This window comes from Puma concolor, chromosome E3 (genome assembly GCF_028749965.1).
Source record: "Puma concolor isolate L17-30 chromosome E3, mPumCon1.1.hap2, whole genome shotgun sequence".
Classification (NCBI taxonomy): domain Eukaryota; kingdom Metazoa; phylum Chordata; class Mammalia; order Carnivora; family Felidae; genus Puma; species Puma concolor.
This window is the reverse complement of record NC_141682.1, coordinates 38579569-38596481: the sequence shown is the minus strand read 5'-3', so window position 1 is coordinate 38596481 and position 16913 is coordinate 38579569. Positions and strand designations below refer to the sequence as shown.

The following is a 16913-nucleotide window of genomic DNA, read 5'->3' as shown; positions in this document are numbered from 1 at the left end:
GCCAGAAGCCAAGAGGAGCAGGGGAAATAACTGAGCTTCGCATGCAAAAGAAGAAACGCCATGATGTTAGAATCAAGCCACCCAGGTGTTTATTTTGCACTAGAAATAGAATCCCTAATCCCATTTTCTTCCATAATACGTGAGATAACACAGAACATAAAATTCATCTGGTGAAAAATCAAATGTGTAGCATACCCAAATACCAGTGAGCTAACACACAAGACTTGTAAGGCACTGAAACTAAGGCTAACAGCAACACAGTCCATCATGAAAATATTTTGAGAACCACAACACATTTTCTGATGGTGGACAGTCTGGCTGACAGTTAACCTTCACTCTAGCACCGAAGGCCATACACTGTTCTGGTTTCTTTGCGCCTCTTCTGGCACAGAGCCCAGATCTGTCACCAGGAGGCTTCTGACAGAAAGTGGGCTCTCAGCCACAATCCTGGGGGGGCCATGAGTGCAGGTTGGCAGCCCTGAGGGGCCCAGTCCGTTGGTATACCTACACGTGTGTGGAAGGGAGGCCTTTCTGCCCTGGGGCGCCTCCACGTGGGGTGTGAAGGCCGGAGCGTGGAGTGGCTCCTCCGCCTCGGTCGTCATGGCTTTAGTTTTTTGGGTCGTTTCCAGGTGTCACACGAAGAGTCTATTGATGGAAATGTGTGGGAAAAGGGACAGAAGAGGGGCATTGTGGTTGATCATCAGAGGATGAAGCGGGTCCCTCACCCAGGGTGAATGACCATGAGACGGGCTTGGGTGATGGGCTCAGCTCTGCACAGGTTCAGAGCCCGCACAGGGCCACGGAGGAGAAGACCCAGCGGTTCTGGGTGGGAGCCAACCGGCCAGCTGGCTGCTTCCAAGAAGGTGGAGGGCCGGGCTGGGCCTACTTCTGCCCGGACACCAGGACGGCCAGCTCCTGGATGGACATATCCTTGTTGACGTAGCGCTCGTACTGAGCCGGGGTCAGCCGTCCTTTCTGCAGCGCCTCTTCAATGGAGAACTTCCTGCCAGACTTCCTGTCGTGGATCACGGAGGACTCCCCGCTGGGACCCTTCACTGAGATTTCCTCCCAGTCACACTCCTGGCTCCTGAGTTTCACGAACATGTTCCAGTCGATGAGGCCGGCCCGATGGGCTTCCTCTGGGGACAGCTCCCGGCCCGTGTCGGGGTCGATGACCACGATGGAGCGCCGCAGGTGGTTCTCTCTCTGCTCCCTCTTGACGGCCACGGAGCCCAGGCGCTTCTGCAGCTCGTCGATCTCCAGGTCTTTGTCTTTGGAGAGCCTCTTGAGGTCGTCCAGCTCTCTCTCCAGGGACCACAGCCTGGAGTCCAGGTTCGTCCCCGAGTCCGCCGTGCTGGTGGTTCTCAGGTCTCGGGTTTCTGTTGCTGCCATTTCCATTTCTGACTGGAGCCTCCGGGTCTCGAGCTGCAGGCTCTGCCGCTCCAGCTGCAGCCTGTGGTTTTCCTCCCTGAGGAAGTCCAGCTCCTTGGACGACTTGGAGTTACAGAACTCCAGCTCCGACAGCTTGGCTTCCAGCCGACTCACTTCTGCATCCAGTTCCCTCTTGCTCCGGCTCTCCTCCTCCAGGCTGCTCCTGAGCTTCTGGATCTCTTGTTCAGTGTCGCCCTTCTCCACCTGGACGCTTTCAGAGAAGACCACCTTCTCCTTGACCTCCATCTTCTCCAGGTTGACGAGCTGCTGCTTCAGGGTCTCGAGCTCACTCTCCAGGACCTGCCGCCGGTGCCTTTCTTCCTCCAGCTGGACTTTGAGCAGAGAGTGCTCCCGGGCCTGCTGCGGGTCCTGCTGCAGCACCACCTTCTGCTTGAGGGTCACCTTCTCCCGGGCCTCCGCCTCCTCCTTCTCCAGGTCGGCCAGCCGCTGCTTCAGGCGCTGCACCTCCAGCTCGGCCTCCCTGCGCGCCTGCCGCTCGCGGTCCAGCTCCTCGAGCTGGCGCTCCAGCTCTGCGCGCCGGCGCTGCAGCCGCCGCAGCTCCCCACGGAGGCTGTCGATCTGCCGCAGCTCCACCTCGATGCTCTCGGTGAAGGCGTTCACCTCGGCGCGCAGGCTGGGCTCCTCCTCGTACCTGACCACCTCCTGCTGGACCACCTTTTCCTTCACCTGGGACAGCTCCTCCTCTTTCTGCCTGATCTTCTCCTCCTGGGAGGCTCGCTCTCTTTGCAGATCCACCTGCTTCTTCTGTTCCTCTGAGAGCCTGGCCCGCAGAGACTCCACTTCCTCCTTGGTTTGGGGGTCTTCCTGGAACTGGAGGATCTCCTGGACCACCTCCTTGGTCTGCACCTGGGGTTTGGTGTCTTTCAGGGACTGGATCTCTTGCTTTAACTGGTAGATTTCTAAGTCGCACCTTTCAATAAGTCTCGTCTTGTCCACGATCTCCTCCCGGAGCCTCCGGAGCTCTTTCTCCATCTCGGGGTCAGTCTTGTACTTGATGACTTCCTTGGTCACCTCTTTGACCTCTACCTGGGGGCCCCTCCTCCTGAGCGCCTCCAGCTCACTCTGGTAGCTCTTCAGCTGCTCCTCGGCCCCCCGGTACTTGCGTTCCTGCTCCACGAGCTCCAGGCGGAGGTTGGCCACTTCCCTCTCTGCCTCGGGGTCTGGCCGGACAATCTCCCGCACTTTCTCCTGTACCAGCACTCGGGCATTTTCCTCCTCCAGGGCCCAAATCTTGCGAAGCAGCTCAGTCTTCTCCCTCTGGTTGGTGCGAGCCTTGGCAGCCTCGTCCTCACACTGGAGCTTGAGGTCACCGACCTCCCTCTCGGTCGCCACATCCCTTTCCACCTTGAGCACCTCCTTCACTGTGATCTTCCCCTCTGCCATGGCCCGCTCCTTCTCCAGCCTCTTCAGCTTGTCCTGGAGGAAGCTCAGCTCCTCTTCGTGCTCCTCCCTGCGCTTGCCCTCCCGCTGCCGGGCCTCTTGCAGCTGCCGGTACTCTGCCTCCAGCTGGGGGTCGTTCTGCAGTTTCACCACCTCCTTCTCGGTGACCCTCTCCTGGGCCCGCTCCTTCTCCTCGGCCAGGGCCGCGATGCGCTGCTGCAGGAGGGCTGCCTCTGCTTCCCGGGTGCCCTTCTGCCGCCTCAGCTCCTCCAGCTCCTCCCTCAGCTTCAGGACCTCGTCCGCCTGGGCTCGGTCCGGCTCGATGCGCAGGACCTCCTTGACCACGTACTCCTGCCCCCCGTTCCTGGTCTCCTGCTCCAGGGCACGCAGCCGCAGCCGCAGCCCCTCCAGCTCCTCCTGCAGCAGCTGGTTCTTGTGCCGCTCCTCCACCAGGGTCCGCTGCATCTGCTGGAAGCTCTCCTTGAGTGCGGGGTCCGGCACCTTCTTCAGCACTTCCTTCTGTACCACCGCTTCCTTCGGGCTCCGATTCTGCAGGGTCTGGATCTCCTCCTGTGCGCTCTTGACCTCCTTCTCCAGCTGCTGCCTCCTCTCAGTCTCCTCCTCCAGCTCCTTCTGTACCTTCCACGTCTCCTCCACCGCGGAGCCCGGGGTGCTACCTTGCGGGGTCTCGTGGCTCGCTCCCACCTCCGGCTGCTGAGAAGGAGAAGACAGTGCATGGTTAATGCGCGGCCTGGCCTGTTCCCACCTGGTCGGAGCGCACCTCAGTCCCCCATGGAAAGGTCAGACCCTGTGACGCCCGAGACTCCCTCGGTGTTGAGTTCACTGAGTTCCTGGGTTACTTTAGAAGATGGTGAAACAAATAGTTTAGGTTTTTTGAACAGTAAAGTAGTTGACGACCATGGCAGAGCATCCTACCTCCGGTCCTGTTCCCAGAGGCTGTCGTCTTTGAGACGTACATTTTGAGTGCATGCCACATGTTTCTTTTTCTGCAGAAGCGGTCGTCCCCTGTTCTGCACCCTGCTTGGTGCACTCAGTACAGACAGAGGCTTCCACGGTGGCCCTGCTTCATTTTCCACTGTATGGACGGACAGACGTGGGCTTCTGAAAACAAGCTACCTGCCCTGGGGACCCAGCAAATATTTGCTGGATGGAATACGTGCTGCTTTCGTGCTCACAGAAGCGCTGGCTGGGCCACTACCTGCGCTGGTGCCGTCCGATAGCCAGGGACACTGCCGCCAGCTCACGGACTGTTTTGTGGGAGCAGAATGAGCCTGATTTCTTACCTGCTGGAATAGTGGGAAGTAGAATGTCTGACCTGTAGGAGATCCATTACCTGTCTCAGGAGACTCAGGGCAAACTCCAGATTGTAAAGCCTCTGTCTGTTGATGGCGTTAACTTCAGTGAACTTGGCAGCAAGAGCCGCTTCCTACGGGAGAGCAGTCAGCAAACAGGAGTCAACAGGCTGAGCAGCAGCGAGGTGGACCGTGTTTGAAAAGTCTGGCATTTGGGGATAGAGGGTAGCTTCTGGTCTCTTGCTACCTGGAATTGAACTATAGTCTCAGCTGCTGGAGGAACTGGATTTAGAGCATGAAGGCGAAAGTCTGCATGACCCTGAGCAGGTCTTCCTCTCGGAGCCTTCACTTACTCATACGCGGAAGGAAGTAACCCCAGCTCTCCACGTGTACTTACTTAGGAGGAGTCCTGTGGGAGCCTCCCAGATCCCTGCAGCAGGCTGTCTTTCCAGGTATATCCACATCACTGCCCGAGAACAAGTCTACCATCTGTTCTTAACCAAACCTGTCTTACCTTATCGAGCACCCAGGAGGGCTCTCGGCCCCGTTTCCCTGTTGGGGTGCATCTCAGAGGCCTGTGTGCCGTGCCTCCCCCAGGGCCCGCCTGCACCACTCACCTCTTCCCTCACTTTGGCAGCGGGGGACTGGAGCCTGGCTCTCTTGGTGACGTGGCTACTCCTTCCATTCTCCAAGTCAAGAAGGGACCTTAGTTTCTCTGCTTCTAACTCATAGTCCTGGGTGAGAGAGAGACATGGTGGAGGGCAGACAACCGCAATAGAGACAGAAGTGTTCTCCTGCCCCTTGTAGCGGGCTGTGGAGGTCTGCACGGCTGCGTACTGTAGTAACGGCCAGGAGGTGCTGAGAACCATCTACATGCCGGCTGTCCAGAGCTGTGTCCCTCAACAACCCAGGACACGACAGAAAGGAGGCGTGCAGTGCCCTCCCGCCCCAGACAGAGCCCCCTCGGGGCCCCGAGTGTGGGGCTCTGCTCTCTCCCCACAGCACTTGAGCCGGTTCTCCTGCTGCCTCGGATCCCCTTTATTCCTTTGCTGACTCCGTAATCCATCGGCCATGTAGGATATTTCTAGTTTTTTTCTTTTGCTATTGTGAATAATAGCTGCTGCTACGAAGATTTTTATTTATCCTCCATTGTTGTTTTGTTTTCCCTCTGGGATAAATTCTCCCTGTTTACTGCTTCAAGCAGTAGCAATCCCTTCTCTGGTGTTCAGCATCTGGGACACACAGTTTTCCTAAAGGGCTGTGCCCGCTCCCAGGGCTGCCCGCAGTGCCCGAGGACGACCCCCCCCCCCCCCCCAGGTCTAGCCCTTCTCTGTCCGGCCCTCCTGACAGGACGAGGCCCTGCTGTCTTGCACTCGGCAGGAACTTCCCGGCTCACCTTGACAGCTTGCTGGTACTGCTGGGAGGAGGTGCAGACTTTCTGGACTTCCTCTTCCCTTCTTGCGATCTCATCTAGCAGGTTCTGTAAAACAACAGAGACTTTTAAAATAAAAAATTAAGAAACAAACCAACAAAAACAACCCTTGACAGAGTAGCTGGATTCCTCAGAATCTGAAATTCAACTTCTGTAGTACAAAGTTTCATGAACGGCTTCCTTGTATACAGTTGTTGGTCACAAAAGGCAATTCTCTGACCCTGTGAAGAAGGGCCAGGAAGATCATTGTCTTTGCCAGGAAACCAGTATTTATGGAGTGCTTCGAAATGTCAGGCACTCTTCTAATATCTTCGATCTCATTTTATCTTGAAGTTGTCCTGTGAGGTAAGTGCTATCATTATCTCCAGTCTACGAGTAATGAAATTGAGGCATAGTCACCTTCAGTGACTTGCCCACAAGGACATGGCCATTAGGGTTGGAACCTGAGTTTGAATCTAGGCTGTTGGGGTCCTGTGTCCCTCACTCCCAAGACACTGCTGCCTTCCAGCCAACCAGGACTCGGAACTTTGGAAACGGGATTTTTTTTTTTTTACCACGAGGGCTCCTCATGTGTTGCTGTAGCTATTTGCTCATTCAGCCAGCCTATGTGGACTGTCCACTCTGGGCCAGGCCCTGTGCTGGGCACTGAGGCGGGAGCGAGGCCATTCTTGCTCTCAGAGTTAGGTGCTGGCAGCCAAGCAGGGCCGAGGTCTTAAGGGACCTTGCCGACCTCCGACAGCCCCCATGCCACTGTAGACCTGTGAACACGGAAGCAACCGCCTTACCTTCTGATTCTTCAGCTTGGTCTCCATCTGGCTGAGGGTGTCTGTCTCCTGGGGCTCATAGCTGGGGATGTGGGACAAGAACTGGAGCATGTGGTCGTAGCCGCTGCGGTAGTCGTCATACGCGGCCCTGGCGTTCTGCAGGCTCTGGGCCCTGCGGAAGAAAGCCTGTCAGGCCTCTGCCGCAGTCAGAAGATGCCTCCTGTCTCTTTTTAAATTTTTTTTTTTTTCAACGTTTATTTTATTTTTGGGACAGAGAGAGACAGAGCATGAACGGGGGAGGGGCAGAAAGAGAGGGAGACACAGAATCGGAAACAGCCTCCAGGCTCTGAGCCATCAGCCCAGAGCCCAACGCGGGGCTCGAACTCACGGACCGCGAGATCGTGACCTGGCTGAAGTCGGACGCTTAACCGACTGCGCCACCCAGGCGCCCCTCTTTTTAAAGAACTCCTCTTTGCTCATGTTTTAAAAGCAGGAGGGATCAAATATAACCTAATAGAATAACCTAAACATTGCTTGAAAAGAGAGCAGTTGAGGCACCTAGGTGGCTCAGCTGGTTGGCCGTCCCACTTTGGCCCAGGTCATGATCTCACCATTCCTGAGTTCCAGCCTTGCATCGGGCTCTGTGCTGACAGCTCAGAGCCTGGAGCCTGCTTCAGATTCTGTGCCTCCCTCTCTCTCTCTGCCCCAACCCACTCTCATTCTGTCTCTCTCTCTCTCTCTCTCTCTCTCAAAAATAACATTAAAAAAATATTTTTTTAAAAAAAGAGAAGAGCAAACCTAAGCAGCAGTAGGAAATAACGAAGAGATGCCCATGAAAGAGAACAGCAACAGAGAGCAGTGAATTGATAGACCTCAGAAGAATCAGGAAGCAAAAAGATGTATATACAAATAGAACGAGGAAAGGTACAACATCAGGAATGGGGGCGGGGGACATCCCCTCAAGTCCTGTGAACAGTGAAAATCAGAATATTAAGGACAATTTTATGCCACTAAATTCAACTACGTGATGAGATGGACAAGTTCCTCGAAAGACACAAGCTACTGGACCTGCCTCCCAGGGTAGATGGCCCAGAAAAGTCCAATACCAATTAAAGAGGCTGAATTTGTAGTTAAAATGCGACACACAAAAGCCGCTTGCAGGCCTGCATGGCTGCTCCCCTGGTGAACTGTACCCAGCACCGAAGGAAGGGGGAGCGGGATCTGTTCTACAGGAGCTCTTCCGGAAGACACAAGAGGAGGTCACACTTAGGGACTCCTGAGACCAACAGGACATAGGACAGGAACAAGCAAGATGCGGTGTATGTGGTGTGTTGTCACTGATGTCACGGCCCCCACCCCCCGCCCGCCAGCTCCTCAAGAACATTTCTGGAAGTGTACACAAAATGGTAGCCACGCCTGCCTTGGGGTCGGGGCTGGTCGTTGTAATCACCTTGAGGTTTTTACTGTGCAGATGGATTGCTTTTTCCAAAATGAGAAAATCTAGAAAGCAAACCACTTGCGGCAGCCTCACAGCACACGAGCTAAGCGGAGGCTGCCGCCCGGCCACGGCTGCTCACCTGAGCTCCACCTGCTGGCGGAGGTTGTCGGAGCGCTGGGCCAGCCTGTGCGCCTCAGCCTCCTGGCGCTCCAGGTCCGGGCAGTGCTCCTGGAAGCGGCTGGCCAGGGAGCTGGAGCAGCGCTTGGCTGCCTGCAGGTTCTGCTCCACGTCACCGAGCAGGGACTCCTGGGCCTGCAGCTCAGAGGCCAGGGCCTGTCGGGGTGGAGAGGCAGAAGGTGGGCGCTGCAGTCAGAGCCCCGGGGTGGGGGTCAGGGCAGCACCACCCAAGTTGCCTGAGGCCTCTGGCTTTGGGGGTAGGAAGCCTGGGTGGGGGTTGGGGAGGAGAAGGACCGGGGTTTTGCCTCTGTGTTTCTCATTAAATGTGGTGGTCATCTCTGCAACGTTCTGTTCCGTCGCTGGGAACACCAGCCGGAAAAACTAACGTGTAAAAACCCTGCAGGAAGCAGCATGTGCCCAGGACGAGAGTGGCCAGCTGCTTTCCAACTTTAAGGCCTGGGCAGAGGCTTTCTGTCTGAGCCAGTTTCCTTGGCTCTGAGGTGAGAATCTCAGCACAGAGCGAGGATTCTGTGGACTGGTGTGTGAATAAGCAGCCTCCTAAGGGCCCACGGACCCGTGTGCCCTCAGGAGTCAGGCGGGCAGACATGTGAAGTGGCCCCGTGGCAACTGTGCAGGTAAAGTAGACGCTGGGGGTGGGGGGAGCCACGTGCTCCCAGAGCATGTGGGCCCCGCAGGCTGGATCTGCTCTCCCACAGATCCTGGAAATCTGGGCAGATTATGCAGATACTGGCACCTGATTTCCACAGGCCACGCAGGTCCCAGGAGTAGCTGGGATTTATGCCACAGCTCTCCAGCCGCAACTTCTGACTTGGCACACCGCAGCCTTTCAAAACCTGGGGACTCACTGCCCTGAGACTCGGAGCCTCCGTCCCCATCTGTTCAGAGCTGGCAGGCCAGGGGCACCTGGAGAGAAAGGCTCCCGAGGCCCCGGTCCCCAGACTCACCACCAGCTCCTGCCTCTTGCTGTCTAGGGCCCGGCTGCCCTCGGGCACCGTGTCGTCCTGGGTCAACCGGGTCTCATACTCGGCCAGTGCCTCCCAGCCCTGCCGCAGGCTCATCTCCAGGCGGTTGGCCACATCCACCCTGACGACACGGGTCAGGAGTGAGGGGTGCCCATCTGGCTCCACGGTCCCACCCGACCTGCCCGCCACCCGCCCACCACACACTTCTCCTGGGCCAAGTCCAGCAGCTGCACCAGGCGCTCGTATTTGCGGTTGGTGTCGTCGACCCGGGTCCTCAGCAGAGGTACGCTTCCGCTGCCCGGGAGGGCCTGCATGAAGTCCTGGCACTCAGCCGTGCTGTGTGCCTTCTCGGGCTCGATCCGCAGCAGCTCGTTGGTGATGTTCTGTGGGGACCAGAGCCCCTGGAGTTGGCCACAGCCCAGCAGCCCCCTTCCCTCCAGGGGCCTTGTGGGACAAAGGAAGCAGCTGAGGAAGCCTGAGCCCTCCCTGGGGAGCCAGCCCGTAATGAGCACCCCGGGGAACTGTGACGCAGGGTGTGTGACAACAGACCTCCTGTTCCGTGCACGTCACGGGGATGATTTTACCCATCTTTGGGGGCGACCCCATGAGGTGGGGTGCTTTTTCTCTCCCCATTCACAGGTGACCCTATGACCGCTTAGGAAGGGATGCGGCATGACGTGGCCATGCCCCTACCCTGTGCCCGTCGTCCTCTGGCCTTGACTGTCTCTGAGGAAACTGAGGCCTGGGCTTGAATAGCAGGTCTGCGGTCAAGCAACCAGCACGCGGCTCCGGAACTCCGAAGCGGCGTGTGGCCCCGTGCGGCTGGGGCCGGTCACTAGTGTCATCAACACTGCCACAAGCCCACGAGCGGCAAGCTGTGTGGGGGCAGCATGAACCTCGCCTGCCCTTTCTCCTGGGGCGGTGTCTGGGGCACCAGGGCTCTGGCATCTCCTCGGTCATCAGCCTAGCACAGCTCCCCTCACCGCCATCACTCAGGACTTCTGGTGACGTGGCAGGTGGTCCCCGTCGAGATGAGACCAGTCTGGCAGTACCTTCAGGTCCTTGGCCCGTTCAGCGCTGTCCTGCACAGCCCGGCCCTGCTCCAGCGGCGGCCGGAGGATCCCCGTGATAGCCTTCTCCTGCCGGTCCAGATCTCTGGCCACCTTGTCCAAGCCAGCCAACAGATGCCGCCCCTGCTGGTCGGAGGCATCTGCCGGAAGGAAATCGCAGTCAGGTGGCAGCGGGGGGATGGGGGGAGCAAGGCGCAGGGACAGGGCCTAGGAGACCAAGCGGGGCCTTCTGGGGCTGCCCCAGCCTCCCTCACTCCTGCCTTGCCTGTCCCCTGCCCTTCCAACTGCAGCACAGACTGCCCAGAGCCTGGGACAGTGGCCCTGGCACCCACCTCCAGGGCTCTCTGCCTTCAGCACCTCATGCCGCTGCTGGAGTGCGTTCCTGCTCCTGGCCGCCTTCTGCCGCACGCTCCGGTACTGGCTGCCCAAGCTGTGGGTGCAAACATGGGCTGGGGGCCTGGGGCAGCCCACTGCCCCCTGTGCTTACAGACCCGGGACTCCAGGTTGTGGCTGGGTGTGGCCCAGAGAAGTCACGAGACTCGTGGAAGTGGTTTGAAAAAACCCGGAAGACATGGAAAATTTGCTATAATGCGGCTCTTTGCTTCTGGAGGCCTGGCATCGTGACTCAGCCTCTTTTCTTTTCTTCATACCAGGTTTTACTACCTAAAGTCATCATTTGTTCCTTTGTCTTCCCCACCAAGACATTACTCCTGAGGTAGCAGTACACAGTAGGTGCTCAGTAAATACGTGCCGAATGGATTCCTGCCGAAGGCATTCCTGAATCACTCATTTAACAAAGGGTTCTTGGGTACATACTTTGCATGCACCAAGTACTGAACGAGGCCCTAGAGACAGTTAAGTCCCCAGGAGCCCCTCCCCACATGAGACTGACACACAGGGTGATGATAAGGGGCAGAATGTGCAGTGGGAGAAGGTGCTGGACCCAAGAGTTGGCAACGCTTTTCCTGGAGCCAGGGTGGAGGGGAGTAAGCTCTTCACAGAAGAGGTAACCAAGGAGCTGTCTTAATTCAAGAGGCCTGAGCCAACCAGACCTCGAGCAGGTGTCTGGGCAGAGGGAACAGCATATGCAAAGGCCCAGAGGCACCTGCAGAGAAACTGCTCGCTGGCTATGCCGCCTACAGCCTGACGTTCACATGTGGCAGGTCAGCCTGGCCAAAGGGGTCTGCTCCTGTCCCACTTGAGCCCCCAAGGGGGTGCAGGTGGGGGGGTGGTAGTTGCCTCCTGAGGCTGAGTCAGGATGCCAGGGCTGTGAATGGGGCCTGAGGGGCCCAGAGGGTGGGGCCAGTCCACGCTGGTTCCCCGCTTGGCCTTGTTACCTCTCGGCCAGAGCCAGGGCTTCGGGGTCAGTCGGGGGGATTACGAAGCAGACGGCGGGGGCGGTCAGCTTGTTGCCTGTGCTGTCCGTGAGGTCCCAGCTCTCCCCGTTGTTGCTCTGCAGGGTGTAGCTGTAGCCCCGTGAGATGAGGCCCTGGCAGGGGCAGGCCAGTCAGAAGGCATGGAGAGACCTGCCCTGGCCAGTGACCAGGGGCCCAGTTGCCATCTTGCCCCACCGCCCGGGTCTTAGCCCATCTCTGTGGCCCTCCCCAAGACATTTCAGCATAGAGACTAGGGAGGGTACAGCTGCACGGGGATGTGTTAAATTTGCTGTCTCAACATCTGCTTGGATTTCCCTTTGGGGAACCCCTCTTCCCACAGTCCCCGACTACTCAGGCTGGACGTGTGGCTCAGGCCCGGCCAATGAGAGAATGGCACCTGCCAGCCACAGTGATTGGTTTAGGCAGGACGCCGGACTTAAAGCTGGTAGAACAGAGGAGCAGGGCAACTGGTGGGGTTCTGCGGGGGACTGGTAGAGTGACCCCAACCACAGAGATGGACACAGGTTCCTAGAAAACACTGGTGTGAGGCCCTGAATCCAGCCTTACAACTCCTAAGACCTTTCAGTGACACGAAAGGGGCAGCTCTGGGCCCAGCTCACCCAGGGCTCCAGGGGCACCTGTGCAGCAGCTCACCTGGTCGCTCTCAAAGTCACAGAGCGCCTCCACGGGGATGGGCTTGAGCGGCGTCTCCCGGCGGTACTTGAGCGGCACCACCTGCTGCCCTCGCTTCTGCAGGCCCTGCACCACATGCTCGTACTTGTCCAGAGCCTTCTCCTGGTCCTGAATGCAGCAGGGGGAGGGCCGGGTTGAGACACCGCCTTCCCCAGGCCAGACGTGCAGGGAGGGGCGTGGGGAGGCCCTCGCCGGGCCCGTCACTCACATCCAGCTCCCGCAGCAGCAGCTCAATCTGGTACTGGTCCTTGAAGTCGGGGCTGTATTTCTGGTTCAGGTCTGAGTCCACCTTGCACAGCAGCTCCTGAGCGGCCTTCACATCCCTGTGGAACTAGGGGACACCAGATGGCCCTTTTACGGACACAATCCGGCTATGGCTGCAAGCTCGCGCCCAGGCAGGGCCGTCCCTGCCCCACTCTCCACAGCTCAGAGACCCCCCCTCCCCCAGTCGGCTTCCGGGTGGCCTCTTGGACCAGGGCCCCTCCCACCAACCCCCATGAGGCCACCTCCAGGACGTACTAAGTTTTCATATATACATACCGTTAAGCTTTCGGTTCTTTTCTGTTCCATTCCTCTCTTTGGGCTAGGGACACCCTGACTTAAATGCTACACTTTTTAAAGTCCCGATACACAGAAGACAAGTCTTGCCACTTTGCTCTAGAAATTTCTCCTGTCCATTTTCCAGTCCATCCGCTCTGAAACCACTCCTGGTCAGCTGTCCCCTGGGATGTGACCACGAACAGGACTTAGGGATCCCTGTGAAGCTCACAGCCCAGTGGGGGTCTAGACACTGAACCAGGAGTTACAGGAATGCCACCTGAGTTCCAGAGTCCCCAGTCCTCAGAATGAGGTGACCAGCTCTTGTTAAAAATACACATTCCTAGGACACCTGGGTGGTTCAGTTGGTTAGGAGACCGACTTCAGCTCAGGTCATGATCTCACAGTTTGAGTTCGAGCCCTGCGTCATGCTCTGTGCTGACAGCTTGGAGCCTGGAGCCTGCTTTGGATTCTGTGTCTCCCCCTGTCTCTACCCCTCCCCTGCTCATGCTCTGTGTCTGTCTCTCAATAATAAAAAAATGTTATAAAAAAAAACACATTCCTATGGAAATCAGACAGTATCCACCAACAAGGAATGGGGTGAACACAGTGTGGTCTGCCTATACAATGGAATACAATTGAGCCATAAAAGGGAATGAAGTTGTGATTCATGCCATGACATCGATGACCCTCGAAAACATGAGGTTCAAGCGAAAGAAGCCAAAGACAGCAAAGTCCACGTAACATGTGAGTCTAGTTTCACAAAATGCAGACTAGGAAAATTCAGAGAGGAAGAGCAAGGGGGCTGGAGAAGGGAGAACGGAGGGATTGTTTCATGGGTGCAGACTTCTTGTCTGGGGGTTCTGGAAACCTTTACAAGGTGAAGGCTGCACAACACTCTGAATGTTAAGCCACTGGACTGTGTGCTTAAAAGCGGCTAAGATGGCAAATTTCACATTATATATAGTTCATCAAAATGAAAACCCCACACTCATTCCTGGGCTGGTCAATCAGATTCTCCAGCCCTGTCCTCCAGGGAAGACAGACCAGGGCCCAGCAAGCTTGGGGGCACACCCACGTATGCCATCAAAAGCAGGGACACTGGGAGGCTCCCGGAGGAATCAGAGCTGAGGCCACCAGTAAGCCAGGTAGGCACTGAGTGCTCCCAGCAATGGTGCTTCAGGGCTGGCGGTGTACCTGGTGGTAGTCTTCCATGTATTTCAGGTGACTCTCCTCACAGATGAGCAGGTTCAGGTACTCCTTCCAATCTGCGTGCACAGCCTCCATGTGCGCCTGCCAAGACAAGGCGGGCGGGGGGGGGGGGCAGGTCACTGCTTGGCAGGGTTCTGGACCAGAGAAGGGTGGGGAAGGGGGCATCTCCCTGAATGTGGCTCCCACAGAGGCACCCAGCTTCTTCTTGGGCATGGGAGGAGAGGGGACATGGTGAGGAGCCAAGCAGGGTTGCCGTGTTCGGGTACTTGGGCTGTGCACTGCACAAGGAATAAGTAGGGCCTGCATCTTCCCAAAGTGGTACTCTTAAAAATTCTCACAAAGGCACTGCAGAAAATTGAATGGTATCCCTCCCCTCCCCAAATTCATGTCCACCCAGAACTCAGAATGTGACTTTATTTGGAAATAGGGTCTTTGCAAGTGTAACTAATGAAGGATCTCAAGATGAAATCGTCCTACATTTAGGGTGGGCCCCAAGTTCAATGACTGGTGTCCTTATAAGAAAAGGAGATGAGGGGCTCCTGAGTGGCTCAGCGGTTAAGTGTCCAACCTTGCCTGAGGTCATGATATCACGGTTTGTGAGTTCAAGCCCCAAGGCGGGCTCTGTGCTGTTGGCTCGGAACCTGGAGCCTGCTTCAGATACTGTTGTCTCCCTCTCTCTCTGCCCCTTCCCCACTTGTGTTCTGTTTGTCTGTTTCTCTCTCTCTCAAAAATAAACATAAAAAAAATTTTTTTTTTTTTAAAGGAAAGGAGATGAGGGGGGCCTGGGTGGCTCCGTGGGTTAAGCGTCTGACGTCAGCTCTGGTCACGATCTTGTGGTCCATGAGTTCAAGCCCCGCGCGGGGCTCTGTGTTGACAGCTCAGAGCCTGGAACCTGCTTTGATTTGTGTCCCATTCTTTCTGTCCCTCCCCCACTTACACTCTGTCTCTCAAAAATGAATAAATGTTCAAAAAATATTAAAAAAAAAAAAAGAAAGAAAAGGATATACAGACACACAAGGGAAACAGTTATGTGACAACAGAAGCAGAGATATGAGTGAAACAGCCCCAGGCCAAGGAACCCCAAGGACTTCCAGCAAGCACTGGAAGCAAGGAGAGACACAAGAGGAGTCTGTCCTTGAGCTTCCAGAAGGGACAAGCTGCTTGCCAACACCTTGACTTCAAGCTTCTGGCTTTCAGACTGTGAGACCATAGCTTTCTGTTGTCTATACTTTTTACAGTTTATTTTTTTTTTCAGTAATCTGTACACCCAACGTGGGGCTTGAACTCATAACCCTGAGATCAAGCATTGCACGCTCTTCTGACTGAGCCAGCCGGGAGCCCCAGTTTCTGTCATTTAAAGCCACCAAGTTTGTGGTCATTTGTTAGGGCAGCCCCAGGAAGCTGGTACAAGGCACACTGCATGGGCTTGAGAAGTCCAGGGGCCAAGGGCAGGACGTGGTAAAGGGGAAGACAATGAGACCAAACATGGTCAGACTGAGCAAGTAAAGACAGCACGACAGAGCAACAGAGACACAGGATTCAGGACCCTCATCTTGGGGGCTGCCTGAGGCCACCCTGGAGGAAGCACCCCTTCCCAGGGCACACGCACCTCAATGGAGTTCCTCCCAGGGTGCTCAGCGGCCAGCAGCTGGTCCCCCTCACTGTGCAGCTTGTTAATTCTCTCCTCTTTGGCCTCCAGGTTGCGGTTGATGAAATTCTGCATGGGGGGCGGTGGGGGGGGGTCAGCACTCAGGGCCCAGCCGGCAGCCCTGCGCCCCTCCCAGCCCCTCCCCGGATGCCCCAGGCCGCTGGGCCCACCTCATACTGGCGCCTGCGGCTGGGGTAGTCAAGGTTGCGGTCACTCCAGTCATACTGCATGCGGCCCTTGGCCTGCTGGTCCAGCCAGTACAGCTCGTTGGTGCAGCGCTGCATGTAGTCTCGCAGTGTGCTCAGGTGCTGCTGCCGTGCCTGCGACGCCGCCTGCGGCGGGAGGGGTGGGGGGGGACAAGGACGGGGCTGAGCCTCCCTCTGCACCTCCCCCAGGGCCCGGCTCTGGCCCGCGAACAGACAAGCCTGGCTCGACGCTTCCTGGCCGGACCCCCTCAGACCGGTGCTCAAACAGTTGGTGCTCAATAAATGTGAGCATTAGCAGCTTCCACTTTTGTCTTTGTCACAATCCCCGTACAGAAGGCTGGGAGGACAGTAGCAAACTGCCACCACTTTCCACGTGAGAAGGGGTGGGTGTGGGGCCGGGAGGAGAGGGAGGGGGGAGGGATGTTTGCTCAGCAAACAGGGACAGTAGCTAACATGTCCATGGGGCCTGCCCTGTGGCATGACTGTGGTAGGGCCTTCTCCCCAGCTGAGGCCATCCTAGGAGACAAGGGCTCGAAGGAACTCCGTTTTTGTACACGTGAGGAAACCGAGGCTCCAAGAGGCTAAGTAGCTCTCTCCAAGTGTCCCCACCAACACGGGATTGGAAGCGTCTGCCCCAGAGCCCCGGCATCCTCACATCTGAGGTGTCTGAACCCTTGCAGCAAGGAAAGATTTATGCCTAACTTGTGCAGTTTTATTTCTTTTTTTTTTTTTTTTTTTTTTTTTTTTGAGAGAGAATGGGCATGAGCAGGGGAGGGGCAGAGAGAGGGAGACAAAAGATCCAAAGTAGGCTCCACGCTGATGGCAGAGCCCGATGTGGGGCTATAACTCACAAACTTCAAGATCATGACCTGGACTGAAGTCAGACACTTAACCGACTGAACCACCCAGGTGCCCTAACTTGTGCGGTTTTAAAAAGAACACATTCTTGGGGAGCCTGGGTGGATCAGTTGGTTGAATGTCTGACTCTTGATTTCAGCTCAGGTCATGATCCCACACTTCGGGTTCGAGACCCGCATCAGGCTCTGTGCTAACAGTGCAGAGGCTGCTTGGGATTCTCTCTCCTCTCTCTGGCCCTCTCCCGCTTGCTCACATGCATGCTCGCTCTCTCTCAAAATAAACATTAAAAAATAAAAAGCACGTTCCTTAAGGATTTTGAAGAGGGAAACAGGAAACTTTTTCTCAAGCACATGGCATCATACTTGGTGGACACA

At 56.5% G+C, this 16913-nt stretch overlaps 1 protein-coding gene across 2 annotated transcripts in view; it reads right to left on the bottom strand.

Moving 5' to 3' along the window:
- Nucleotides 1-66: 66 nt before the first annotated feature.
- Nucleotides 67-16913, bottom strand: part of PPL (periplakin) — a 45834-nt gene continuing 28987 nt past the window's right edge. The window contains exons 7-22 of one of the 2 annotated variants that reach the window (XM_086691412.1): nt 15646-15807; nt 15437-15544; nt 13813-13908; nt 12287-12409; nt 12040-12186; nt 11347-11498; nt 10342-10439; nt 9992-10149; nt 9144-9322; nt 8922-9060; nt 7919-8112; nt 6363-6513; nt 5542-5625; nt 4763-4879; nt 4187-4279; nt 67-3543 (exon numbers count right to left, since the gene is read on the bottom strand). In XM_086691412.1, coding sequence (XP_086547538.1) covers nt 883-3543; nt 4187-4279; nt 4763-4879; nt 5542-5625; nt 6363-6513; nt 7919-8112; nt 8922-9060; nt 9144-9322; nt 9992-10149; nt 10342-10439; nt 11347-11498; nt 12040-12186; nt 12287-12409; nt 13813-13908; nt 15437-15544; nt 15646-15807 — 4662 coding nt within the window. In that variant the 3' untranslated portion in view covers nt 67-882. Of the gene's footprint in view, nt 3547-4186; nt 4280-4762; nt 4880-5541; nt 5626-6362; nt 6514-7918; nt 8113-8921; nt 9061-9143; nt 9323-9991; nt 10150-10341; nt 10440-11346; nt 11499-12039; nt 12187-12286; nt 12410-13812; nt 13909-15436; nt 15545-15645; nt 15808-16913 lie in introns of both variants that reach the window. The other variant, XM_086691411.1, reaches the window with a different exon arrangement.